The following is a 27,112-nucleotide window of genomic DNA, read 5'->3' as shown; positions in this document are numbered from 1 at the left end:
GGCAGCCAGGGAGGACAGAAGGGTTGGTTCCAGGGTAGAGACATCCCAGATAAGGCAATGTTTGAGCTCTAGAAGATGGGGGTGTTCACCAGAATGACAAGGCTAAGGGTGATCCAGGCAGAGGGGAAGCAGAGCAAAGACAGCAAACAGCGCCGTCTCTGGAAGTGAGGACCCAGGCACACAAGCACACGGGCTCAGGGTCTAAGAGGGGAAACGGCAACAGGAAAAGCAAGCTGTGAGGGAGCTTATGGATTGTGCTGGGGTGTTGGGACTTTGTCCTAAAAGCAGTGGGTCGCCCTGAAGGGTTTTGACCCAGCGAGTGACGGGATCGCCTTCACCGTGAGGAGGACAGACGGCTCTGGTCAAATGGTGGAATGAAGTCTTCCTTTCCACCTGCTCCTGGCCTGGCCTTGTACGTCTAGAACACATTTGGTTCTGTGGGGTTGTGCTCCCTGCCTTTGGAAATTAGGCACAAGAGTCTCCAAATATACATATAGGGCAGTACAGGTCTGTCTCTGCTTTCTCTCCCAGCCTCCTGCCCTCAGCCCTTCGTGAGGCCTTTAAAGGGTGTCGAGTTGGAATGAAGGAGGCCAACTAGGGACAGGATTCTTGCTGGTGTGTAGGTTACCTGACTTGTGAAACTCATTTCTGCTCTAAAGGGTTACAGTGGAAAACCAGAGCAGTGACCCTGCTCTGAACCATGCAGCTTGCAGAGAAGGAAGATAGGATGGGGCCTCTCTCTTGGGGGTAATTATGGGGAGTATCCAGTATAGCTCAGGGCACAGTTGACCCTTGAACAACACAGGTGTGAACTACGTGGGTCCACTTAAATGTAGATTTTCTTTCACCTCTGCCACCCCTGAGACAGCAAGACCAGTGCCTCCGCTTCCTGCTCTTCTGCCTACGCAACGTGAAGATAAGGATGAAGGATGGTCCACTTTCACTTCATGAACAGGAAATGTGTCCTCTCTTCCTCATGATTTTCTTAATATTTTCTTTTCTCTAGCTTACTTTATTGTAATAATATAGTATGTAATACATATAACATGCAAAATACGTGTTAATTTACTGTTTATGTTATCTGTAAGACTTCAGTTCAACATTAGGCTATTAGTAGTTAAGTTTTGGTGGAGTCAAAAATTACATGTGGATTTTCGACTGTGTAGGCGGTAGACACCCCTGACCCCATGCTGTTCAAGGGTCAACTAAATATCCTTTTTTGTTTGTTTCTGTTTTTTTAAATTCTTTTTTTTTTTTTTTTGAGACGGAGTTTTGTTCTTGTTTCCCAGGCTGGAGTGCAATGGTGCGATCTCGGCTCACTGCAGCCTCTGCCTCCTGGGTTCAAGCAATTCTTCTGCCTCAGCCTCCCAAGTGGCTGTGATGACAGGCACCCACCACCGTGCCTGGCTAATTTTTGTATTTTTAGTGGAGACGGGGTTTCACCATGTTGGCCAGGCTGATCTTGAACTCCTGACCTCAGGTGATCCGCCCACCTCAGCCTCCCAAAGTGCTGGGATTACAGGCGTGAGCCACTGCACCCGGCCTGTTTCTGTTTTTTCAATGTGTATTTTTTTCTCTTCAAGCCAGATTTTTAAATTCACGGAAGGGATTGAGATCTGATACTGTTGGAGAGAGCGGGGTATGACATATGCAACTTTTGTAAACCTCAGTTTCCCCTTCACAGAAGAGCCACATCCTCTGCATCTCACATGTGGCGGGTATGAAGCTCGAATGTGGCTCTGAGTTGAGTGTGCTGTGTAATCTTTGTGGGCTGAACACACACATAAGACCACTGCCCCGAGGAAGCGTGGCTTCCTCCAGTGCCAGGTAGAGAGTAGGTGCTCAGTAAATCTTCCCGGACACAAGCTTGTGTGGGTAGACATTCACTGATAAACTGTGGCCTTGCATAGGTGGTCACTGAAAGCTACCATCAGGTTCCTTCTGCATCATCCCTGGAAAAAATCATTCATTCAGTTGACTTGTACTTGTGACCAACTCTGTGGAAATGAATTAGGGACTCAGAGACCATAAACCTGCCCCTTGTCCTCAGGATGCTTACCGGGGTCTAGTTTGGGAAATCAGTCATGGCCACAAGTATCTGAAACCCAGGGTGGCTGGCGCTACCGTGGAAGTGAGGCACGGGGCCCAGAGCCAAGGGGCAGCCTGCCAAGTGCTGTGCTGGGGCTCTCTGCCTGCCATATTTGGGGCTGCTCTTCCTGGGCAAGTAGCCGCCCCTTGCCCCTCTTCTAGGAGGAGCCCCACTTGCTTACGCCACTTACTCCTGGAGTTATGCCTCACCATCTCACTGGCAGGGGACGAGCTGACACCATTATTGGCCTAAGCCGATAACACAGAGCACATCTGTGTTCCCACTGCCTTACGTCATCCCCAAGAAAACTTCATGTGTGACCTCACAGGAGAAAAAGGCTTTCCGAGTCCAAGGGGCTCTCGCCCTCTTCAAGGGGCAACACAAGTGCCTCTAACGTTCCACAGGACCCAAACGTCTCTGTGTCTTTAGTGCTGCTTTGAAGGTGAGCTCCTGACCCCGTCACTATGGCATGCTGTGGACTTCAGGCTGGTTACGCTGGAAACACGGATTCATGGGAGGAGTCTGGACAGGGAAGGGGGCACTGCTCTTGGAGCAGCAGACCCAGAATTTGAATCCCCACTGGAGTGAGTTTGAATCTACCCCTTTCTGGCTGTGTGGCTTTGGGAGCATTACCTAACATCCCCAAGGAGGCTTCCTAAACCTGAAGTTGTTTTGAGGACTAAGTGCGATGATCTGTAGGTAACTGACACGTCACAGGTGCTCAGGGAAAAGCAGCAGGCATTTATGGAGCCTCTACCATGTGGCGGTGACTGGGGCACTGTCCCTTCCTCTCCCAGGGCTTGGAACCACAAGCAGTCCTCTGAATTCTTTCTTTAGTGGCTTGGATTGCATGTTTTCTGTTCTTTGAAATAATATTTTCCCACGGGAAGGCCAAGAAGCTAAGCAGTTGGGAAGGTGGGGCTGCCTCCTCATTCATCTTGCTGGTTTGAGCAGGGATGGCAGAGGAAGGTTAAACTGAGCAGGGCTAGCCCCAGCCCCTGGACCTCACGGCTCACTGCCTCCACAGGTGTTTGACCAGCAGGGCATGTGAGCAAACTGTAATGGACTCCAAATAACTCAGCCGTGTCTCTGAGGCAGAAAGTGGCAAGCTTGGAGGACACTGTGAGAGGAATTTGTGTTTCCTTGCAAGGGTGTTAGAAACTGCCTGTGGGCAGCTCCAGATATGAGAACATGAGCTGGGCTGGGACGTGGGTCTTCTTAGGGCTCAGGCACACAGGGATGTCAGTCATTAAACAGTGGGCATGGGTTAGGGGGCTTCTGTGAAGCCTGGGTTGGCCCCAGGAGTGATTTCACAGTTCTGTTGCCAGTGTGTTCATCTCTGTCTCCTGAGAGGCAGGGGCAGAATGGTGGGGGTAAAAACCTGTTGACGATTTGGAAACTTCATCCCCAAGTGCCTTGAGGGGAGGCAGCTGCTTCAGCACCATGGAGAGCTCTGTGCTGGGCTTCCCTCTGGGCTGGAAAAACACTGGCCAGGCTTGGTGTGGACACTGACCCAACTGCTGGCCAACTGCAGGGCCCTGGCACAACCTGGCCCTGTGGACAGCAGGATCTTTGTCCAGTGGGACTCATGGCTCCTGGTTTCCAGGTTTACGGTGAGGAGTCAATACAACATATTGAATAATCTCTGAAAGCCAGAGAGCAGAGTGTGGGTTCAGGGGTCAGCCTGGCTGGGTTCAAGCCTGGCCCCTGCCACTTGCTAGCGGCACTGGCTTTCTTTTTCTTTCCATGAGCCTCAGTTTTCTAGAAAAATCTTTGAAATGGAAATAACAGTACCTATCTCATACCCACCATATTCTGAAGTCTTAGCTTGAAAGTGGTGAGTATTGCAGTGAGAAGATGCGTGTTGAGCACTTACCCAGGGCATCCTTCACAGCAAGCACCTTGGAAATGTTCTCTATAGTGGCAATAATGATAGGAACTACTATTGTCATCATCATTATGGATTGACCTCTTGCTCCGAATGCCAGGGTCCATGTATTTAAGAGATAGTAGCCACCCCCATCACTGCCACCATTGCCACTGTATGTTGTAGTATTACAACTGTGGCTGTAATCGCTGCCTTCAGCCAGCCTTGCCATTCTTGTGCACAGGCTGAGATGCAAGACTGTTTGGGTGGCTTACAGGGCTGAAAGGAAGTCGGATATGCATGCAGGTAATTAGCTTTATTAGCTTAGCTGTATAATTTTATGGCTCACGTCCGAAAGCAAATTAATACAGAAATATGCTATTGGAATGGCTTCCAAAGCTCCAGCACCATTTGGCAACTTGGTAATTACTCACAGGCGGACTTGCTCCCCGGACTAATCACTGCAGAGCTTCTCAGCCTGGCCGGGCCTGTTAGGCATGGTCTCTGCTCTGCAGGCACGGGGCTGCTGCCTGCCTCCAAAGCCTGGTGTGAGACTTTTTAATGAGAGTAATATGCCAAAATCTAGGTCTTTATTTCAAGAAAGTGAAAATAAACTCCAAAGAGAATCAGGAGGGAAAGCAGAAAGAAAGAAAAACAAAAATGTGTGTTTTGAGCCCAAGTGTATCAGTGACTTGCCTCCCTAGAGCCTCTCAGTTCTGACCGGGGTGAGGCCCACACTCAAGTGCAGCTGTGTCCCAGCGTCCCAGGCCCATAGTGAACTCTCAGCATTTAGTTTTGTTCATGGTGTTACCAAGGGCACATTATTGTTTACTTCTGTTATGCTAATTTTTGTATTACTTTAAGTAGGTGCACATGGTTCAAAATCGTTTTAAAAAATAGACATTCCCATCTGCCCTTTTCCTTCTCCACCTCCCAGAGCGCCCACTTTTATTTGTTTCTTATAGAAACTTACAAAATTTATTTCTGAAATAATAAGTACATGCAAACACCCTTTTTACCGCAATTTTTTTTTACACAAAAGGTATGTATACATTTTGCATCTTGCTTTTTTCACTTACTGCATATCTTGGGAAACTTCTCATATTATTTCATAGGCAATGTTCTCTCTCCTCTTTCCTGCTGCAGAATATTACCACAAAGCGGGAGCATGCCTGTGTGCCCCCCGCCTCATCAGCAGGGATGCTTTTCCACTTCCATATTGTTACCAGTCTGGCAGACGGGCTCTTGAGCAGGTCCTTTTCCTCTGGAGATGTCGTTTTGCAGGAAAGAGCCTGGCCTCTGGAGTTAAAGTGGCTCCGGGGGTGGCCGTTCTGTCCCGGAGTAGCCCGGGACGTGTGGTTGAGCCCTCCGGTTTCTGGTTCTTTCCCTGAGTAAGAGTGGCAACTGTCCTGGCCCCATCTGGTTGAAGGGAACATGCACAGCCCTTGTCATAGTGCCCAACATGGCTCAGGCATGTCCCAACGTGTCTTCCCTTCCCCCTTCCACTCTGGGACCCAGTTGGACGACTCTGAGATTTAGAATTGGCCAGTGGGAGCGTTTTCTTCAGTGAGAATTGGTCACTGCTCTGAGCGTGACTTCGTGTGCCCATGAGCCATGAGGGCCGTGAGATGACAGCTGAACGCCGAAACCAGAACAGTGAAACTGAGCTCATCTTGCCAGCACGGCACACACGTTTCCACTCTCCTCTGCCTTTGATTAGAGTGAGTCACAGCATGGCTCACAGGGGTCTGGTCAGGAGTGGAGGAAGTGAGATCTGATGTCTTTTTTACTGAAGAGGAAGTTGCTCTGTTCTGTGGTGGCTGCAAGGGAAAGAGAAGCAGCAGCCCCACTTCCCTCCGCTGCAGGCACTCTAGTTCCCGGGGTCCAGTCCCCTCACACTCCGCAGGGGATGGCGTTTCCTAGGAGGAGTGGCACACTCAGGGCACTGCAGCAGTGGGGCTGAGCCCAGGCCACTGGTGAGGTGGGGGCTTGGGGCAAACTGACTCAGCAGAGCTGACCCCTCCTGGAAAGGACAGCACCCCCCAGGATCACCCAGTCGTGTGCAGTGACCAGTGGTCTTGTTGGGGGTTGGCATTGGCTCTCTCCTGGGCCTCCCTGCAAGGAGGGAAACAGCTTTGCACACTGCTCGGTGAGGGTCTTGTTGGTGCCGGGACTCGACAGGTAGAAAGTGCAGGGGGCTGCCCTGAGTTAGCCTGAGACCTTCTAGAAACTTACCCTAAATCAAAATTAGTTGCCCGAAACCTCTAAGAATTCTCATAAAGGGCACTGGCTGTGTTTTCCTGCCAGCAGTGTCACAGCACGCAGGGCTGGTGTGGCCGATGGAGTAACAGGAATTGAGGAGGCAGCTGCAGGGTGGCTGTGGGCAGGGATGCTGGTGCCAAGCGGTTGCCACAGAAGAATTCACAGGACTGGTCGGAGTTATCTGGGAGCAGGCTTGCATCTGCCCCGTGCCCCTGTGGGCAGGGAGGAGTTCCACTCTGTGAGCATCACGTGGAGCTAAGTGACATCCCAGGCTGGGGCTAGCATCCTGCCTGTCACTCAAAGCCAGCAAGTTGTTTGACCTTCCCGAGGCTCGGTCCCCTCACATGTTAGACGGTACTGGCTGTGTGTGCTGACTTTGTGCCAAGGGCCAGCATCAGTTACCTCCTGGTGTGCCAGAGTAGATCGTCAGGGAGCCACTCTGTTCCCCATGCTGAAGATGCGTTGTGGGTGCACTGCTGGTGAAGGGCAGCTTTTGATGAATACCGTCGTTTTCCTTATGCCTACATTCATGCAGACTTGCCATGCATGTTTTCATTACATTATTTAATCCATGTTTATGGAGCTACTTTTGGTCCGAGGAGTTGCATGAGACATGAGAGCTTCAAAGAAAGGTGCTCACGGCTCCTCAAGGGAAAGAGACATGCAAGTGCCAACTGCAGCGTTGCTGGATCACGCTCGAAAGAGCATTGTGCAGACTGCCAGGGCAGGTTGGGCATGTGGCTGTGCTCAGTTGGCTCCCCTGAGGGGCATGGTTGTGTTGGGTCTGAAAGAGAGGAGTCTGCCAGGTAGAAGAAGGGGAGGAACATTCCAGGAAGAGCTGGGCACAGAGCCTGAAAAGGAGAGAGCAGGGTGCGTCCAGGTCTGCAGCACGCCATGAGGATGTGGATCTCCAAGTCCACTATGAAAACAGACATGGAAATGGACAGTTAGCATGGAGCCCCTGAAGCTCCACAGGAGAGGCATCTCGCCAGGGCTGTGGGGCACAGAGGAAGGAGCCCCTCGCCAGGGCTACGAGAAACACGGCACGTCTCGGTTTGTAAATCCTTGGAGGGCAGAGTGAGTTTAACTCCCACATGGCCTGTAGCATCAGTAAGGTTGAAAGCCTTCCCCTCTATCTTTTCATCCTCCTGACCACCTGCAGAACGGGCACTGGGGACTCCCTCTGTCCAGAGGAGGTGCCGTTGTGGACTGAGGCTGTGAACACTGCACCCAGGGCCCCTCCCCCGGCTGATAGACGACTGGGTGCCAGTGATGGTGCAGCTTCTACAGCAGAGGGGTGCCTGTGGCTTGACACGCTTCTACAGTGGAGGGATGCCCACACCATGGTATAGCTTCCACAGTGAAGGAGTGCCTGTGCCTCGATGCGCTTCTATAGTGGAGGAGTACCCAAGCTGCTGTGTGCTTCTATAGCGGAGGAAAGCCAGAGTGGTTTTGGAGCAGGTGTGGGTCAGGCTGGGGCAACCTTAGGAGCCCTGGAATTGAGCAGTTTTGGAATACACTGTACAGTTTCCAAGAAAATAAACCGTGGGTGCCTGTCCCAAACCTGTGGTGCGTGTTACCTGTGACTGGCAGACGTCATCATCGTAATGCTCACAGGGCCAGCCCTCTGGCCTATTCTTTGTCTTCCTCTGTCTCCACATTTTCTCCTGTGTCTCTTTATCCTAGTGGGGCCCTAGGACCTCTGCCTCTGAGATTCTTGAGGGCAGACAGTCCTGAGAGCTAGACTATCATCAGTTCATCTGCAGGAGGTTCTCCTTCACCTCCTCTCCAGAGAGAGGCAGCTGGAGTCTCAGGGCCACCTTGGTGCTCCCCTCCCTCCACCCTGACCTTCTCCTGGGAGGGTCCTGGTATGAGCCATCGTGGTGTCCCTTGGGTACTACATGGGGAGAGAGGGCTCCATGCCGGGGTGGGGGCCAGAGCAGCACAGCAGTGCAGGAGATTTCCCTGGCCAGGAAGGAGCGGGGCCCTGAAGCTTCTTAGCAGCCTTGCCTTTGTGCGGGACTCGGGGTGCTGCGGCGCATGTGCTTGTGGCGGCCCATGTATGGGTATGTGCCCATTCACACTGGTGTGCATGCACATATTCACGCAGAAACATGACATTCGGGGCCTGGTATTGTTGCCCAGTTTCTGTAACTTGGAGGCCTTTGGCAGTGGCTGAGAACGCAGCCTCTGGGGGCAGAGTGGGCTGCCATGTGGTGTGTGACCTTGGCCGGTTTCTTGACCTTTTTGTGCCTCTTTCCTTCTCTGTAAATTAGATAATGCCTACCTTGTAATGCCATGATGAACGTTAAATCGCTGAGCACGTGCAAGCTGCTTAGAGCGGGCCCTGCCTGCAGCACCCACCCTGGAGATGGGAGCTCTTGGCTGTTGGTCTGCCCACCCCCACAAGTGTGCAGATCCATGGGGTTATGGTGGACTCTGCATTTTTTGCTTGCCCTCTTGAAAGATGTCAAGCCCCGAGTTTGATGATAACTCATGGATTCAGGGAGCCCCAGCGGGGAGCAGGGTGCAGCCAATCCCACCTGGCCTGTGGCCACCAGACCAGGAGCTCCAGGAGGGTGCCGCATGTGCCGCTGAGCTGGGTTCGGGACCCTGCATCCAGCCCAGGGCCCAGCCTAAGTGGATGAGCACGTGCATGAGGAAGCATAGGCGTGGGAACCACATAGCCCTGGGATTGCATCCTAGCTCCAGCCCTCACCCAGCAAGACTGTAGGGAGGGTGAAGTGCAGGCTCCTGGGCTGAGCACCTGCCCCTTCACCACTGGACAGGTGTCCCTGGGCCTCTCCGACGTGCCAGATGCATGCTTTGCTTCCTCCCCTTCCTTCAGAAAAGTTCTTTAATCTTTGCTGATGAGATTCCCTTACTCTCACATTCCTCACCTTGATGAGTAATTTAATATGGTGCCTTGAGCATTAAAATGAGGATATTCAAATCTGTGGGTTCAAAGGAAGAAAAACAATTCACTCATTATCTGTGGCAATGAAACCCTGCAATGCCCTGCTCATAAAGACACAAACCTTCCCAGCCAATGAGTTCTTAATACTAAGTAACTCCTCTTAAGAAAATAAAATTTCTGGGAAGCTGAGCGTGGGTTGCCGTTTACTCAGGCATTTGGCTGTGGGCAGGGTAGGGGAATGGAGACCCGTTCGCTTCAGCCATAGTGAAAGCAGGTGGCCTAATCACTGAGCTGAACAGTGGTCCCTTCTTGAGAGCCAGTCCCCAGGCACAGACAGCCACAGATATTTTCTTTTTTTTTTTTTAATTTTTTATTTTTTTTATTTTTTATTATACTTTAAGTTTTAGGGTACATGTGCACATTGTGCAGGTTAGTTACATATGTATACATGTGCCATGCTGGTGCGCTGCACCCACTAACTCATCATCTAGCCACAGATATTTTCTAACCTCACTTGGGGCCTGAATCGCCTGAACTAGGTGCTGGGTTATGAGAACAGGTGTTTCCAGGAGTGCTCAGTCCCTGAGGGAGACAAGCCTTCGCCTTCCCGTATTTGAAAACTGAGAAAACAGACCGGGAAGGGGTCCCTCACAATGGCCTTTGACCCCTCGTCGCCCAGCCAGGCCAGCCCTCTCTCCACCTGTGAGCCTGCCACATATCCAGAGCCTAAGGTCCTCCCAGGAGATGCCTAGGAACCTGGTTTCACCTCAAGTCTGGGGCTTGGCTGGCCATGGACTGCCCTGTGCAGGCGGACATGGTGTCCTTGGGCCTGGCTGTTTCTCCTGAGAAGAGTGCAGTGGTAGGGAGCAAGCTCAACCTCTGCAGATGTCCCTGGGCCTGGAGCAGGGCACCTCCTTAGCCCCGATGGGGTGCTCGGAACGGAGAGCACGAATGGCCAGATGCCCGTAGGGCCTGACCTCCCTGTTGCGGCTTAGGGCTTGGGAAGGGACCACACAGGTCATGCCTGAGGTCCCAAACACCCCGGACATCCAAACCCACTGGGTTCCACGTGTGCTGGCTCGTTGAGGGAGAGTCGGATTCGCTTTTGCAAAAAGATAAAGGAGCTGCAGGGCGCTGCTTCCTTGAGGGGTGCCTCGCTGCTGCTGGCGCTCAAAACAGGCCCGGGGCGGCGGCCTCCGTCCTCATCGTGGGAGATGCAGGAAGGCAGGACCCCGATCCCCAGCTGTTGCTTCCTGTGCCTACTCCCCGAGAAGGAGCACCCCTCGTGGAGATGCAGCCTGACTGCTGAGGGAGGAAATGGCCACTGACGCAAAATGAATGAACACACAGGGCGGCTGCATGCTTGATTGGAGGAAGCTGCCTGCAAAATTGCCTTAGGAAGGACGAGGGGGCCGCAGGGGGGCTGTCCTTGTCCAGGGCTTCCTGAGCTCCTGCTGTGGCCCTCTGCTCAGAGGCCGCTACCCTGCGAGATTTCTCAGTTCTCTGTTCCTGATTATGGCTTCCTCCGGGCTTCCTTAGCGTTGCTCCACTTCCTAATTATAGCCTCCTTCCTGGGTCGGCATTTTAAGAAAATCTACCTTTGTAACTGTGCTTCAGTGTCCAGCTCAGGAGTGTGAAACATTTTCAAATTATCATGCAGCCATTGCCACCATCTGCTTCCCGAACTTTTTCACCTTCCCAAACTGAAACTGGGCACCCATGAAACATTCCCTCCCATTCCTTGTCTCCCTCAGGGACTGAGCACTCCTGGAAACGTTTGTTCTCATAACCCAGCACCTAGTTCAGGCGATTCAGGCCCCAAGTGAGGTTAGAAAATATCTGTGGCTGTCTGTGCCTGGGGACTGGCTCCCGAGAAGGGACAGCTGTTCAGCTCCGTGGTTAGGCCACCTGCTTTCACTATGGCTGAAGCGAAGGGGTCTCCATTCCCCTGCCCCGCCCACATCCATTCTGTCTCTGTGGATTTGACCAGTGTAGGTGCCTCAGATCGGTGGAATCATAGGTGTTGTCCTGTTGTGCCTGGCTTATTCCCCTTGGCATAATGTCCTCAAGGTTCATCCATGTTGTAGCATGTGTCAAAAATGTCCTTTTCTTTAAGGGCCGAATAACATTCCATTTTGCGGATAGACCACATTTTGTCGATTCATTCATCTGTTGGCAGACTTTTGGTTGCTTCCACCCTTTGGCTATTGTGAAGATCACTGCAGTGAACGTGGGTTTGCAAATATCAGTCTGAGTCCCTGCTTTCAGTTCTTTTGGGTATAAACCTGGAAGTATGATTGCTGGAGGTCAGCATGTTCTGAAAAGACTGTCTGTTGGGTCACAGTCAGCTCCATAACCCTAAACCCTAGCTCAGATAGCTGCCTGTTAACTATTGAATGAATGAGGTGAATGCTAGAATCCGAACTTCCAGGATTGTCACAGGGCAAAATCAGATAATTAAAAGTTCATTGCAGAGTATTTGTCAGTAACAGTATCAGTTCAGCAAACATGGGCTGTGTGTGTAATGAGATGGAGAAAATTTCGTTTGGAGAATTCTTCTAAGGGAGGGAATTATCTTTGCAGGAAACACTTTGATAAATTGCTTGCGGGAGAGTAAGATCCCCAAGGGAGTTCGAGGCAACAGAAATGGTGGCTGAATTCCTGGGGCAAGGAGAGAAGTTTCTGCCTCTCCTCCGAGAGGGAGGAGGAACAGGAGAGAGGAGAAGAATGGGGATGAGGCTGATGCTAACAGTAGGTGACACTTACTTAATGCTACCCACAGGCCAGGGGTATGATTCCGTGCACTCCTCATGACGGCCCTGTGAAGTTAGCACTGCTAGCATGCTCATCTTACAGATGAAGAAAGTGAGGCCAGGGACTTTAAGTAAATTAACCAAAGCTCATTAGTGGGGGTGCCAGGATTCAAAGTTGGGCCGAGTCTCCAGAACCTGCCCTTTTCGGCACCAAGCTCCACGAAGAGAAGAGAGGGAGCAGAGCCAGTGAGGGCAGGAGCTGTTTACTCAGGGCCAGGGCATCTCTGCCAGCCTCAGAGCTTCAGCCACAGCTCCCAAGCCCTCGGATTCTCTACTGAGGGAGGACGGGATGAGTTAGACATTTGGGTTGCTGTGGAATGAAGCAAGCAGCATGTGCGGACTGGAGCCAGGAGCAAGAAGACCCTGAGCAGTGAACCCTGAGAATGTGCAGAAGCCATCAGCAGGCCCCCGGGTGTCAGGTGCAGGAAGGTTTGCTGAGTCTCATAGCCACTGCACTGTGCTGCGTGTGGAGGGGCTACGGGCTGTGCTGCTGAATGAGGCGTGGCCTCTGCACTCCTACCTGGGACATTTGCTCATTTAGTGTTCATTTATTCATCAGGCAATATATATTGAGCAACTTCTGTGAACCAAACACTGTTCTAGGCCCTAAGACCAGGTCTCTGCCTTCATGGAGCTCACAGGCTAGGGCTGAAGCCAAGTAACAGGAAGATGACCGTGTCTAGCACAGGTTGTCATGGGATGCATGCACACTTTCTGGAGGGTTCCTGCAGGAGAAGCAAGGTCAGGTTGAGATATAAAGGCAGGGAAGAGAAGAGGGCAGGGAAAGACATTTCCAGGCAGAACATGCAGAGTGTGGGAGGGGAGGCTTGGAATTCAGAGAGAGCACACAGTATTTGGGAAGAATTGAAAGAAGTCCAAAATAGCTAAACTAGGGCTGGGCACTGTGGCTCACGCCTGTAATCCCAACACTTTGGGAGGCCAAAATGGGCAGATCACTTGAGGTCAGGAGTTCAAGACCAGCCTGGGCCAACATGGTGAAACCCCATCTCTACTAAAAATATACAAAAATTAGCTGGGCATGGTGGCGGGTGCCTGTAATCCCAGCTACTCGAGAGACTGAGGCAGGAGAATCACTTGAGCCTGGGAGGCGGAGGTTGTAGTGAGCCGAGATCATGCCACAGCACTCCAGCCTGGGTGACAGAGTGAGATTCTGTCTCTAAAAAAAAAAAAAAAAGCTAAAATAGGACACAGGAGTGGGTAGGGGTTCCCAAGCCCCCAGGGCAGCATGTTGCTGCCCTTAGCCTGTACTGCTGCTGGTGGCTGTGGTGGTGTGACCGGCTGGCCCTCTTGGGCAGCCTTCTTGTCTGGACAGCCCTCTGTGACTATTGCATTGGACCATTGATGAGGGGGATATGCCCGCTCTGCTGAGCACCTCTGAGCCCGACTCCCCCACGAGCCAGCAGGAGAGACCCGGGGCCTCCATTTCGTCCTGCTCCCTCTCTCTCGCAATGCTCAGCCTCTGCTCCATTCTACCTCAAACTGCAGGAGCTTTGTTCCCATAGGACTGTCCCTGGGGTTGGCCAGTGCGATTCTCAGGTTCTACGTTGCTGCCTTCACCAGAATGTGAACCTCTCAGCTTCAGGGTGCGTGGCCCACCCTTCCTTCATCCTCAAGGCCACACCACCTGCTGTGCACGGTGTGCTTCAGATGAACTGGATGTGTTTGTTGAATGGAATTAATTTATGAAAGGAAGAAGGAAGGTGGGGTATTATCTCCACTTTTGCAATCACTAGAGAATGTCAGAAACTAAAATTTTCCCCCTTTATTGCAACTTAAATGTGGTGGCTTTAACTTATGTAGGAAAAGGGAAAGAGGTTTACAGATCTGAGAATCACATTGGCTGTTTAATACTAGCGCAAGGGAGATTTCTTTTTTCTACATTTTTAAACCTAATTTCTTCACCCACTGATACTTGCTGAGAGACTTTATGGCTTCCTCGATTATGAGCTTGCTTAAGTGAGTTCGTTCATAATAATATGTGTAATTACATCAAGAAGGATAACAGGACCGACGTGAAACCAGCATGAAACTGACGCATGTCAAAGAACTCATGGGTTGTATTGAACAGTGAACCAGTTTGCATATTTTATTAAGGAAAAATAACCTTCCATTTCTCTTTATTTTCCCCAGCAAGAATAGTTGTTGGATTAAAATTATCCCAGTGGATTTCCCTTTCTTACATAACAGTAGTTTAATTTACCAGATTTGAGGGGTAGGAGGAGAAGCACTTGCTGTTTTATATGCCCCTGATGTCCACATACCCAGGGTGATGTCATAGTGGTTGGTTAGACAGTCCCTTCGGAAGAGGGGAGACATCTGCTGTAGGAGGTTTCCCATCTGAGGGTCTCTGTCTAGAGACTTCTAGACGTTCTTCTGTCCCTGGGCTCCGCAGGAGTTGCGTTTTCCTTGACCAAGGCTCACCCCTCCCTGAAGCGCAGCGGCGAGGCGAGTGTGGAAGGACTCCTGAACCAGCTCGTCCTGGAGCACCTGCAGCTGGCGCCTCTGCAGTGGGGTGAGTACCCGCCAGCCGCCCATCGATTCTGGGTGGATGTGCTCCTTTTCTCCAAATGCACGAGCAAGGTCTTGGGGGTGTGGCTGGGCACCCCAAATGTTGGTGGGTGCTGAAGGTCATCACGGGAAACCTTGGGGGAAAAAGACGGGCTCACCATACTGCGCCAGCACCTCTGTGTGAGGGCATCTTTGTTCACCTAGGCGGGCAGCTCAGCACTCCGGTGACAGTGCAGACATGAGAAGGGCTCATTGCCCGTCGAAACAGGTGCAGCAGGTGGATCTTGGCCTACATCTTGACTTGCACTTGCTGTAGAGTGGGCCGTCTTCCGAAATGGCAATTGACTGTGTCTGGCGGGGTGTGTGCTCTGCAACTGTTTCCAGAACTGAGAGTGGCTTGGGATGGCAAAAGAGAACAGGGTGTGGTGAACCCCTTGTGTTCACCCCACTCACCACGACTACGCATGGACAGCTTTTCATGCTGTCTGTGTGGAAAATTGTTTGGTTTGTAAATGCCTCAACTCAACGTTGTGTTCAACCCCAAGAGAACGCCATTACTGGACACTTAGCACAGTTTATTTGACTGCTTCTTCTTCTTGTACCTGGGAACTTCCACCCTACACTGTGCCTTTCTACATTGAACTCAAAAATATTTTGCTGAGAAACAAGCCTAGCATTTCTTTTGAAGTGAGAATCTTTATTATCTGGAAATTATTTAATCAGCTCATCTATTTTGGATCCCCTGCAGACAGTCAGTTGCAAGCATACATATCCCCTTTCTTCCTCTTCTTTACCCAAGAGGTCATTGTGAATGAGTAGCTCCTCTTTGATCCAGGATCCGGTTCATTAATAAATTTGTTCTGCCCCTTTCATGGGCTAGAGACACATGGAAATGATTCCAGTGGCGTGAGGAGAAAACAAGCCTTTCTCCTTGCACTCCACCAGCGCCCTTCAGCCTGGAGACCCCCTGATCCTGCAGAGGCTGCCTCCTGGCTCCTCACAGGTGAAAGCTGTCGGGACCAGGTGGGCACCATCATGGCGGCTATGGGTTTCCATTTTACACTCGGGCTCCTTCTGTGGACTCTTCCTCCTCTCTGAGCCAGCCTGAGTGGCAGGAAGGAAAGGCTTGGTGTTTCTGCAGAGGGTTTCACAGTTTGGTTCTCTGGAGGCTTCCCTGTAGCCCAGCCACTTTTCTAGGTGGAAATGTCCTATCTATCTCCTGATGACCTGAGCACAGTCAGCCGTGTCCCTACACTCAGAGAGCTGAGCCGGGAAAGACATCTGGGCCCCCCTGGCCGTGAGGTGGGGTCAGGCCCAGGGGGATTAGCTGTATTTTATCTGTTGCCAGAGGAGATTCCACCAGGTAGCTATGCAGGACTTTCATGGGGCAAATGAGCGAAGGGAGGGCCACAGGCAGAACAGGGGCCCAAGAGCAAAGAACAGAGTGACTTGGGGTGGAAGAAGTGGGCAGCAGGTGGGCTCCTCCCTTCTGTCTGAGGGTCGGCAGCCCTAGCCCCAGGTAAGGGTTTTGAGATGGCTTGGGGGCCTTTGTTTGGGTAGGTGACCAACGGGGCACCCAGGAGCAGAGCCCTGGGGGAGAGGTTCTGATGGTACAAGGCTGAGCGGGGAGAAGTCCCTGCAGTCTGGAAACAAGGTCCTTCCCAGGGCACGAACTGCCCTTGACACTGTTCTAGGTGGGCCCTAAGGGTAAGGAGGGTTCTGGAATTGGAGAGGCACAGGACAGAGAAGAGGGATTTATGGTGTGCCAGACACGTTTACAAATGTCGTTTCACTTTGATTCTGAGCCTCAGAGCAACGTGTGAGGTCGCCATGGGAGAGGTCCATGCCGCCCTAAGATGGGGAAATGGAGGCTCAGGGTGCCTCCCTGGTGCAGCACGTCAGATTGGATTGTTGAGCATCTCCTGTCCCAGGCATTTTGCGTAAGAGCTGCCATGCACTCCTCGCCACAGTCCCGTGAGTGAGGTTTTCTCCATCATTTACAAACAGGGAGACTGAGGCTCAGAGGCTGGCACTTGCCCCAGGGGCTCCAGAGTGAGCAGAGCCGGGAGCACTGCGTTACAGGCCACCAGGCCTCTACCAGCCAGGGATGAACCTCAGCGCGGTCCTGCCTGAAAACTGGTGGGGCGGCTGGAAGAAGCCTGGGCAATTTGGGAATTTCAGATGTAGAAAAGCTTTAGTCCTTAATCATCATAAAGGTCCTTTCTGTTCATTTTGCCCTCTCCCCTGGGTGTACTAAGAACATCCTTTAAAAATGTACAATAGTGGGGAAATTAGAGAGAACAGTGGACAATTAGAGCCAGGACTAGGAAGTTGGTTTGGCCCCAGGACGCCTCTCAGCACAGAACAGCCTGGAAGCTGCACACGCCTGTGTGGGCAGAGGTGCCTGCCGGGAGGCGTGAAGGCTCTAGGCCAGGCTCAGCCCCCTGCTGTGTTACATGCTGCTTCCATTTCTTGCCCTGATTTTCTTCCTCTTTGTACTAGTTCATTTTCTGTTGCTTATAGCAGAATACTTGAAACTGGGTAATTTATAAAGAAATGTATTTCTTACAGTTGTAGAGGCTGCAAAGTCCCAGGTCAAGGAGCTATGTCTGGTGAGGGCCCTCTTGCTGCTGGGGACTCTGCAGAGTGCTCAGGTGGTGCTGGGCATCACATGGCGAGGGAGCTGAGCGTACTCATGTGCTAGCTCAGGTCTCTCTTCCTTTTCTTATAAAGTCACCATTTTCCCACTCATGAGGACCCAGTCATCCATCAACACATTAATCCTTGAATGGATTAATCCATTCATGAGGGCAGAGCCCTCACGACCCAATCACCAATTAAAGGCTCCAGCTCCCAACACTGCCACACTGGGGATTAAGTTTCAACGTGAGTTTTGGAGGAGACATTCAATCCATAGCACCCTTTTTTCATAGGGGGGCTCAGGGATTTCTTTTGGAAATGTAGTTTGGTTCCATGGCCTCTCAGGATCAGGCAGCCCTGGACTCAGATCCCAGCTCTATCATGTGTTAGCTATGTGACCTTCAGCACATCACTTCACCTCTTTGAGCCTGAGTTTCTTCCTTTATGGAATGGGATGATGCGTGCTGGATAAGTTACTCCAGGGATTACATGAGATGATGTCTATTACGTGCTCAGTGCAGCCCCTGCCACCATGCACTATTGTTTCCTCTGAGACCCGCACCTGTCTCCTCGCCACCCTCCTACCCCCTGTGCTGACTCCCTTTCCCCATAGATGACGTGGGCCAGTGGTGGGACCAGGCCTGCGCAGATGCATACTGGCCCCCACAGCTGGGCTCAGTGCAGGGTGAGAGGTGACATTTCATTGACGTTGTTGACCTTGTTTCACTGCAGCCTCTGGGGGAACAGGTAGGGGGACAGGGTGAGAGAAAAGAGCCGTGGTATTCACTGCACTCTTGTCTGAACGCAAAGGCCTTCTTCATGGTGCTTCAGTCCCCTCTGTGGTGTAGTAGAGGCTTTTGGTGGAGCCAGGGGTCCTGGATTTATGTTTCGGTCCAGCCACGTGCTGCGTCAGGGAGGCACCCTGAGCCTCCATTTCCCCATCTCAGGGCAGCATGGACCTCTCCCATGGCGACCTCACACGTTGCTCTGGGGCTCAGAATCAAAGTGAAATGACATTTGTAAATGTGTCTGGCACTCCATAAATCCCTACCGCCTGCAAAGCAATGATTTATTATAATCACTTCTGTTTTAAAAGCTACAGAGTCTTTTATGCAGATATTTCTGTTATTCCTGGAAGATCAACCCAGTTCTAGGAGCCATATACCCGAGCCCTGGTGTGAAAACTCACAAGGGGCTCTCCTTGAATCTGTGGCATTCATCCTCACCACCCCCTTGCCCACCCCAGGGACTGGGCAGTGCATAGACCCCCTTCCTGGCATCCATGCATGGTGGGGCCACCATCAGAGGGAGGCCCAGGCAGGAGCTCTTCAGTCTGGGGGACAGTAAGGAGAGGGGTGAGGCCCTGCGGTCTGGAGTGTGGCCCACGGCATTAAGAGGTGGTTACATGTTTTTCTTGCTTTCAGCGAGTCGGAATTGGCCCAAGAGCTGCCATCTTTTTCTGTCTCTGTTCTTGGAGAATTTGAGAAGGTGGTTTTAAGGTCTCGTTTGCATGGCATAGAGAGATGGTTAGCAGTTGGTAGGCCAGCTCTTTTTTTCATAACTAAAGAAAGGTAGCCTTGCCTTTGTTAGGGTGGTGGTTTGAGACGCAGCACTTCAGCCATCTGAGGACAGTCATCAGATGTGGGTGAGTGACTTCATCATGAGACCAGAGCAGGTCTATTTGCTAGTTTGGAGGACATAATTCCCACTTCAGCAGGTTGTTAGGCAGCTCAGGTGGTATAAAGGGTGGATAGGAGATGGGGCGCTTACCACATGTGATACTCTGTAAATGAGTGCTGAGCAAACCAATTGGCAGTCAGATCTATTTTTGTTAAATTATTAAGGTTTGAACAGAAAATACATCTGGATCTAAAGGAATTCGGATTCCCTAAAAAGACTAGTGAAAATGAGGTTCAACTTGTCTTAATATATTCTATCAGGCAAAAGAAACAAATTCCCCAGGGAGGGGTAGTCCAGCTGCTGCCACTCCTGGAGTGAGCCTGTGGACAGTCTCTCCAGCCAGAGGCCACCGGAGGAACCTCGGGAGGGCAGGAGGCTCCTTCTGCAGCACCACGTCGTTTCTTCCCCAGGCTTGCTTTTTCTGTTTGGTAATTGATAGTGTTTGGGTTGCCGGTTGTGGGCACGGAGGCATGTTGGCAAATAATGCGAATATAATCCCTTTATCCTGGAGAAAATGCATGGCTTTTAAGAAACAATGCTAAGATCTGAAAGGCATTTCTGCCTTCAGGAGGTGAGCCTGTCCCTGTGGGAGCCCCGGCAGCGAGCAGCTCAGCCGTGCGCTTTCAGTCGCTGGCGGCACCTGCCAAGGCCAGGGCCTAGCACTACAGTGTGGAACCATTTCCAGAAACGGGGCATGATATTTTCCTGTTTGCAGTGTCACAGTTTATCTCACTATTATCATATCTTGCTGTTTCCAGTGAACATGTTAATACATACATTTTGATTCGATTTTCTGACTAGACAAGTTTTCTAGTTAAGAGTTACTGCTAGGTCAAAGGCTATGAACATTTTTAGGGATCTTGAGATGTTTATTCATCACATGGGCACGTGACTCTCGATTGTGACGTGGGCACTGTTGGAACTTGGATTTCCAAGGTGATCTTCCAAGGGGGCACAGGACACTCAGCCTTCCCCTGTGAGGAGGGTGGGGAGTGCAGGGAGGGTCTGGGTTGGGTCAAGTCTTTAAACCTTAAACAGGACCCCAGCACATTCTTGAGACTTTGCAAGTCATAGGGCATGGGAGCTGAACTGGGTAGCAGGGGTCAAGGTGACTCCAGCCCCCTCCCCAATGCTACAGCTGGATCTGTGAGTCCCAGTGGGGCAAGGGTCTTGCCATGGCCACCAGGGTATCCATTTCCACTCCTACTGCATTCTGCCACTTAAGAGGCCCTTGGCATCTTTGCTTTGCTTGGGAGCCATGGCTATGCCGGTCGCCTGCACACCTGGGTTGGTCCCTGACTGCAGCAAGATCACAGTGAAAGCCTGCAGGGACCTCGGCTGAGTTGAATGGCATCTCTTCCCAAAGCAGCCATGTGGGGGTTTTCCATTTCTGAGCAGAGTCTTCTCTTTGAGCATTGTTTGGGATCACACATTTATATATCTGTGTATATACAAAGAGAGGGAGAACAGGCACCTTGCCCTGTGACTCATAGTTCAGGCCCTTGGGATGTGGAGGAACAAGCAGACATGGACCCCATGGAACGATCTTGGCTTCGAATCCCACAGACCTGCTTCTGGTCTCAAGTTTGCTGTGTTTTGCCAAGTTGGCCGAGTGCCCTGAGCAGTTACTTATGCTCTGAGCTCTGGTTCTCTGTGAAGTGTTGTGACTCACCCACCTTGCAGGGATGTTGGGAGAATGAAACAAGCTAACACAAATAATTCCTTGCCATGTAACCAGTGCTCACAAATCGAGCATTTAAAATCTCCCTGGTTTCTTTCTCTGTCTTCTCTCTCTTCATTCCCTCGAGGAACTCCAGGCTAGGAGAGGAGGTGCCTGGTGTAGGACAGCAGGGCCAACACAGGGGAGGCCTGGGGAGAGCCTGCGGGGGCCGGAGCAGCCTGATCCTGCAGGCAGAGGGCATTTGGGAGGAGGGGAGATGGCTCTGAAGGGAAGGGGCTGGGATGGTGGTGTGGAGGAGAGAGCTCTCAGTTGGGTTAGAGGGATGGGTGATTGGGTTGAGTTTACCATCTGGGCAGGGACAGGTGGAGAGTTCAGACCTTAGCTAGCCAGCCACGGTGTGGTGGTGCATGAGAAAAGGGTGAGTTTTGTCTGCCCCTCACCATGACCACGTCCTGCACCCGCCTTCAGGCCCACTGGGAGCATGTGTGGTGCAGGGCCCGCATCCAGGGACACAGCCCAGGAAGCTCCCCTCCCGTCCCGTGCGGTGGAATCCAGGTCTCAGACCCACCCACTCCTCACCCCCAGCCAGGGCTTTGGGGCTGCCGTGTTCCCTGCGCCCCACCCCCCATGACCTGGCCTCCCCTCACCGTTCTTCCAGAGTCCCCTCCAAGGATGAACTAAGGCTGCAGCTCCCTAGAAGCCCCCATGGCCTGTGGGAGTTTCTATCACACCTGTAGGCTGCCATGCCGGGCTGGGCCCTCGTTCCCTGGCAGACTCAGTATCCCCAGCTTTGGCTTGGCCTGACTGATTCTTTCTCTGACTTAGAGCAGGCTCACTAATTCAATTCAAAACGGAAAAGTTTCTTCTTGAATTTTTGAATTTGTACATAGTTTTGAGACAGGCTCCTGCTTATCACTCAGGCTGGAATGCAGTGGTGCAATCATAGCTCACTGCATTCTTGACCTCCTGGGCTCAGCGATCCTCTCGCTTCAACCACGCCCAGCTAATTTTTGTATTTGTTAATTTTTGTAGAGATGGGGTCTCCCTATGTTGCCCAGGCTGGTCTTGAACTCCCGGCCTCAAGCGATCCTTCTGCTTTGGCCTCCCAAAGTGCTGGGAGTTCAGGTGCAAGCTAGCAGGCCCAGCCTCTAATTTCAAAGCAACTGTTTTGCAGGACAGCTCACCTGCTGGGCCAGGCGTGAGGTCTTTAGGTTGTTATTTCCGAGCCCTGCCACAGCCCTGAAGGCTGAGGTTCTCCCATGTAGAGGAGGAAGTTGAGCTCAGCACAGCTGGTCTCCCCCAGCACTGCACAGCTGGGAGGGAACAGCCCGAGGTTCAAATATGAGTTCCTTCCACCAGAATCTCAACCTCCCGCTAGATCACTTCATGAAAGGAATATATTCTCATGGTAGAAGATGAGAGACAATCAGAAAACATAGATAAAAAAACAGCCTTTCCCTATCCCCAAAACAACCTCTAATTCATTTTTGTGCATTCCCAAGTCTTTTTGCTACTTTCCAATTCTAATTTTGTCCACAGGGATGATCCTACTGTATTTATACTTCTGTGTCCCTTTTTACGCTTGACAAAAGTATAAGCATTTCCCATGTTATAAACATGTCTCGCACATATTGTTAAGGGCTGAACTATATTTTATCAAATGAATACAAGATAATTTAATACTTGTTCTATTGTTGAACATTTAGATTGCTTCAGAATGTTTGCTATTATAAAAGTTACATGTAGTGGCTTTTTCTAGAGCCTTTTCTGTGTTTTGGGGCGATTCCCTCAGCGTGGATTCTCAGAAGTTATTAATATTTTATGGGATCTTGGCAGAGAGCAAAGCTGTCAACTTTATTGTGTGATGATGACAGCAGTTGCGTGGCTCGGACTGGCAAGGAGTCAGCGCTGAGCCAACTGGGGTCTCGGCACAGCCTCCGCTGCACCCTCGTGGTGAGTCTTGACTTCAGCTGATGGTCAAGTCCTGTGAACTTGGGTTTCCCTCTTGTAAAGTGAAGATACTTAGTGGAGGTTTGAAGAAACCCCCAGGAGCCCAGCGGAGAGCATGTTCCTCATGTTCCTCAGGCTTGGAGCCCAGCAGAGAGCATGTTCCTCAGGCTCACAGAGGCGGGTGTGATCTTTGGGGGCTGTGCTGTGGGTGCTGATGCCAGACTACGGGCAGTGGGGGACCACCAGAATCTCCCTGCTTCTGGGGCCTGAATCCCAGAGTGAGTGTGTTCCTGCTGCAGAGGGTCTGATGGCAAGGCAGGAGGCAGAGGGAAGGGCTGGGCCAGGAGCAGGGCCATGCTCACAACTGGACCCCGAATCTGCACATCGGGCTGGAGCTCCCGAGACCCCTCCGTCTCAGCCCATGAACAGTCCTGGAAAGGGTGTGCTGCTCCCATCCTCCAGGTGGGAAGAGCAGGAGGTAGGGCTGGACCTTTCTGTGCCTGCTGCAGAAACCCAGCATGCTCCCTGACTGTCTATTTTGAGGACCATCTTCCAGGCGTTTCCATAGAGACCCGGTCATGGTGACTAATGGGGCTAAGCGTTTGCCATGCGGATTTGAGTGTCCCACGACTGTGCCACCCTCCGCCTGCCTCTTCCACTGCTAACACTTTCCTCTTTATAGCTCTTTGTATTTTCTCAGATGCATCAATGATTGGTCTGTGCTGTCTTTCATAGACATCCAGTGAATACAGATTAGGTTTTATCCACATTATGGAGTGGATATTTTCAGTACACATTCTCCAACTAATCACCAAGCAAATCCCACCGTGAGCTCCAGTTCTGAGCTGTGATGTGAAGGCTGCACGTGTGGGAACGAGGGCAACACCAGCCTGGGAGGCAGAGCAGCCACCTGATGGCTTGTGTGCGGGACAGTCCTCTGCCTTATCTCGGAGGAGATGTGGTGCTCTCACATTTGGGGAGCATGGCTCAAGGTCCAAACTCTTCATGACTAGGAGAGTATAGCGGACAGCAGATACAAAGGCCTGGAAGAGTGAGGTGGGGCTGGACATGGTTCGTGGGGACAAATGATTGCTGTTGATGGAGCCTGGAACCACAGGGAAGATGGGTGGGCTGGTAAGGAGAGGGAGGTGAGGCTGGGGGCCTAAGGTTGCATGGAGGATGTTGATTGATTGATTGATCCATCCATTCATTCAATAAACATCTGTTGATCACTACTCTGCACCAGGCACTGTCCTCAGTGCTGGGGACCCAAAAATAAACTCAATCCCTGCCTTAGAGCCACTCTCTGTCCGATGAGGGCTGGGGTTCCAGATCAGTCAGCAGGTTGTTTACACAGATCCTGGTATTTGCTGGCCTCAGAGCTTGTGCAGATGTTCCAGAAGCAGAGGCGAGAGACAGACTAGAGCCTGACCCCCAGCTGCCGCCTTCCCAGGAAGGAGTCCCGGTACGCATGAGGATGTGGCTCAGAACCCATGGGCCTCCCCGAGGACAGACCACCTGGAGCAGGCTGTGGATCCCATGGTGTCTGGGTGTTGCTGCTTCCATCCGAACAGCACCTTCTGCCCTGAGCCAGCTCCGTTCAGGAGTCTGGAGCCCACGGTGCCAGCAGCCAGAGCTCTGCCTGGTGCCTCTGAGGCTGAGCTGTGTCCTGGTGCTTTCTGGGGCTTTGCAGAGAGAGATATGTCCCTACACCAAGAACGTGCCCTTTCATCAAATTGTGTAACATGGACATCATGTGGGGAGCTTTGTTTTTTTCTAACATGAAATTCATGTAGAATGGCTGCTACGAGTCGCTGAATACATTCAGAGCTCAGACTGCCTGGAAAAGGGAGTGAGAAAGCCGGCTCCCACTAGCCGGACAGTAGGACAGCCGCATCGATGGTGGCAGTGGGTGCCGCAGGCCACCCTGGCAGCTGGGCTTGCCCACCGGCCCTCTGCCTCCTTCCCAGGTAGCTTAGCAACAGCACCAGCAGTGGATTTTTCCAGCACAGCCCACATCTCCAAACATCTGCTCCAGGCCAGTGTTAGTCAGTACTTCTGAGGCCTGTGGAGGAGCCTCCGCCCACTGGGGCAGGTGAACTGGGTGGTTTTGGTGACTCTGAGGGCCTGGTCTGCCTGAGCTGAGAGCCACTTCCTGGAGACCACGATGGTGAATTGGGTGGTTTTGGTGACTCTGAGAGCCTGGTCGGCCTGAGTTGAGAGCCGCTTCCTGGGGACCATGACGGCTTGTGGCAACTGGCCTGAGGCCCAGCTTGCCCGGCAGTGGGTGTGGGGGGCGAAGGCTGTCGCATGGCCCAGTTGGCATCCCTGGGCATGGGTTGACAAAGAGGATCGTTTGTTTTTCTTTACAAAAGTAGTTACCTTCTTTTTGAAGGGGGAAAAAAAATGAAAACAACCTATATTCAGAGGAAAAGCCCCAGCTCCTAATCCCCCATTTGGAGAGGCCTCTGTTCACAGGCCCCCGGTGTTCCATCTGTGGACATGGCTGCTGTGTTTCAGGCGCAGTCTCCTTTCTGCGTCCCTGTGGCAACCCTGGAGGAGGTTGCTACGGCATCCCTCATGTGGACGGGAAAAAGGAAACCCGGAATGTGGCAGCCCCAGGGCCACCTCATCCCATCTGAACCCAGGCAGCCTGGATGCAGGGCCTGTCCCCACCCTGCCTGCTGCCTCGTCTCTCTCCTCTCCCTCCTCTCTCTTCTTCCCCCGTCCTGTCTACCTTCACTCCTCAATCTTCTATTTAGCTGCAGACATCTCTGTTTGAAATACCATTTGGGAGCCTGCTTAATTGTGATCTTGATCCCCAAAAGAAAAAGTGTTTGTGGAGCACCTACTGCGCCTTTCAGGAAGGCGTAACTTCCAGTGTCCCCTCATCTGTTCCTCCCGATGCCCCAGTGGGGTAAGCACTGTCTGCTTTTGGAAGAAACCGGTGGGTGGAGAGGCTTTGTGACTGGTCCCATAGCTGCTGTCCCTGCCCCCGGTTATGCGCGTGTGGGACTTGTCTTTCCCACGGCGCTCAGGGCGCTCTTCACCTGTGGCCATGCTTGTTGTTCTCCTACCTGGAGAATTCTCATGGCTACAGAGCCCTGAGGATGGACTCCCAAGCCTGGCCTTTGGCTCAGAAGGCCCCCCACTGCCCACAGCACCTTCTTCATCCTTGCCTCCCTTCCCTGGGCCTGTCTATCTTCCCTGTGACCTGGGCTCCAGGCTTCCTCAGCTGCAGTTGCTTGTCCCTGTGAGCCATGCTCCCCCCAGGCCTTCATACCTGCTGCCTCCCATAGGCTTATCCAGCCCTTTCCTTCTAACTCAGGTTCTTGTAGGCAGCCTGCCTTGGCCTCCCCGGCCCCACACGTTTGTGCCTCGCCTGGGCCCAGCTGCATTTCTGCCTGCGCGTTTCCCCACCCCCAGCATGGTGTCTTTCTCCTTAAGGTTGTACTGTCTGCGGGCTGTGTCTTCCGCTGCTGGTGGGTGCCTGAGAATGCAGCAGCATCCTCAGCACCTGTGGGTGCTCAGTAAGGGTTTGCTGACTCCATCAAAGAGTGAATGAGGCCATCCTCCTCCTGTCCAAGGCCAGATTTGAGCCTAGGCGTAGATGTCATTCTTCCACATGATTTAAATAGTTCTATGTTGATGTGCCCAGATGCACTGAGGCAGTCCCTTATTATCGCTTATTAATGTTTCATTTTTCCATTTATAACTCTAAGGCAGGTATTCCTGGCATCTGCCTTACGACAGCCCTGGTCAGTTCCCAAGGATCCATTCCCAGAGCAGCCTTACTGGTGCAGCGTGCGTGCCTGTGGCCAGCCTGGCCTTCAGGGTGGTTGACTGACCCATGCTCCTGCCGAGAAGAACGGCCTGACTGTGGGTCAGTCTGGATCCTCGGCAAGGCAGCAGCCAGTTTGAGAGGATGTGCGCTCCAGTCCCGGGAGAGGGAGGTACTAACCCCAGAGCCAGCACAGAATGTGGCACCATGGTGGCTGGGCTGGTGTTTGTTTCCGGAGGCCAGAGGTGGACTAGGGGTTCTGATCCTAGAGCCAGGGCTACATCTCTCTGAGCCAGGTCCCTGGAGAAAACTCCAGTACAAAGGACGGGAATATGGCCGAGAACAGAAGCCAAGTGGAACGAATTGTCCCCCCAGCCCCTGGCTGCTTCCACCTGAAGTAACTCTCACTGCAGGAGGCCTTCATCACCCTTGTCTGCTCCTGCATGACACCTCCTCCCATTTACTTGGCCATTTGTCTGTCCTCTTCCCAAGACTGTGAGCTCCTTGGAAACAGTGACTGTGTCCAGGCAGATGACAGGAGGTGCTCTGCCTGGCTTCCTGGATCCTCCTGAGCAGGGCATGGCACTGACGGAGAGCAAGTGCAGGGAGGCTTCCTGGATCCTCCTGAGCAGGGCATGGCACTGACGGAGAGCAAGTGCAGGGAGGCTTCCTGGATCCTCCTGAGCAGGGCATGGCACTGACGGACAGCAAGTGCAGGGAGGCTTCCTGGATCCTCCTGAGCAGGGCATGGCACTGACGGAGAGCAAGTGCAGGGAGGCTTCCTGGATCCTCCTGAGCAGGGCATGGCACTGACGGAGAGCAGGTGCAGGGAGGCTTCCTGGATCCTCCTGAGCAGGGCATGGCACTGACGGAGAGCAGGTGCAGGGAGGCTTCCTGGATCCT

The 27,112-nt window shown here is 52.2% G+C and overlaps 1 protein-coding gene across 12 annotated transcripts in view; it reads left to right on the top strand.

Annotated features, from left to right (window-relative positions):
- Window positions 1-27,112, top strand: part of TRAPPC9 (trafficking protein particle complex subunit 9) — a 733,986-nt gene that overhangs the window by 570,572 nt on the left and 136,302 nt on the right. For all 12 annotated transcript variants that reach the window (XM_001142596.8, XM_063816568.1, XM_063816569.1 and 9 more), the window contains one exon: window positions 14,391-14,481. In XM_001142596.8, the coding sequence (XP_001142596.4) occupies window positions 14,391-14,481 (91 nt within the window). The remainder of the gene's footprint in view (window positions 1-14,390; window positions 14,482-27,112) is intronic.

This window comes from Pan troglodytes, chromosome 7 (assembly GCF_028858775.2).
Source record: "Pan troglodytes isolate AG18354 chromosome 7, NHGRI_mPanTro3-v2.0_pri, whole genome shotgun sequence".
Taxonomy (NCBI): domain Eukaryota; kingdom Metazoa; phylum Chordata; class Mammalia; order Primates; family Hominidae; genus Pan; species Pan troglodytes.
This window is presented reverse-complemented; position numbering and strand designations above follow the sequence as displayed.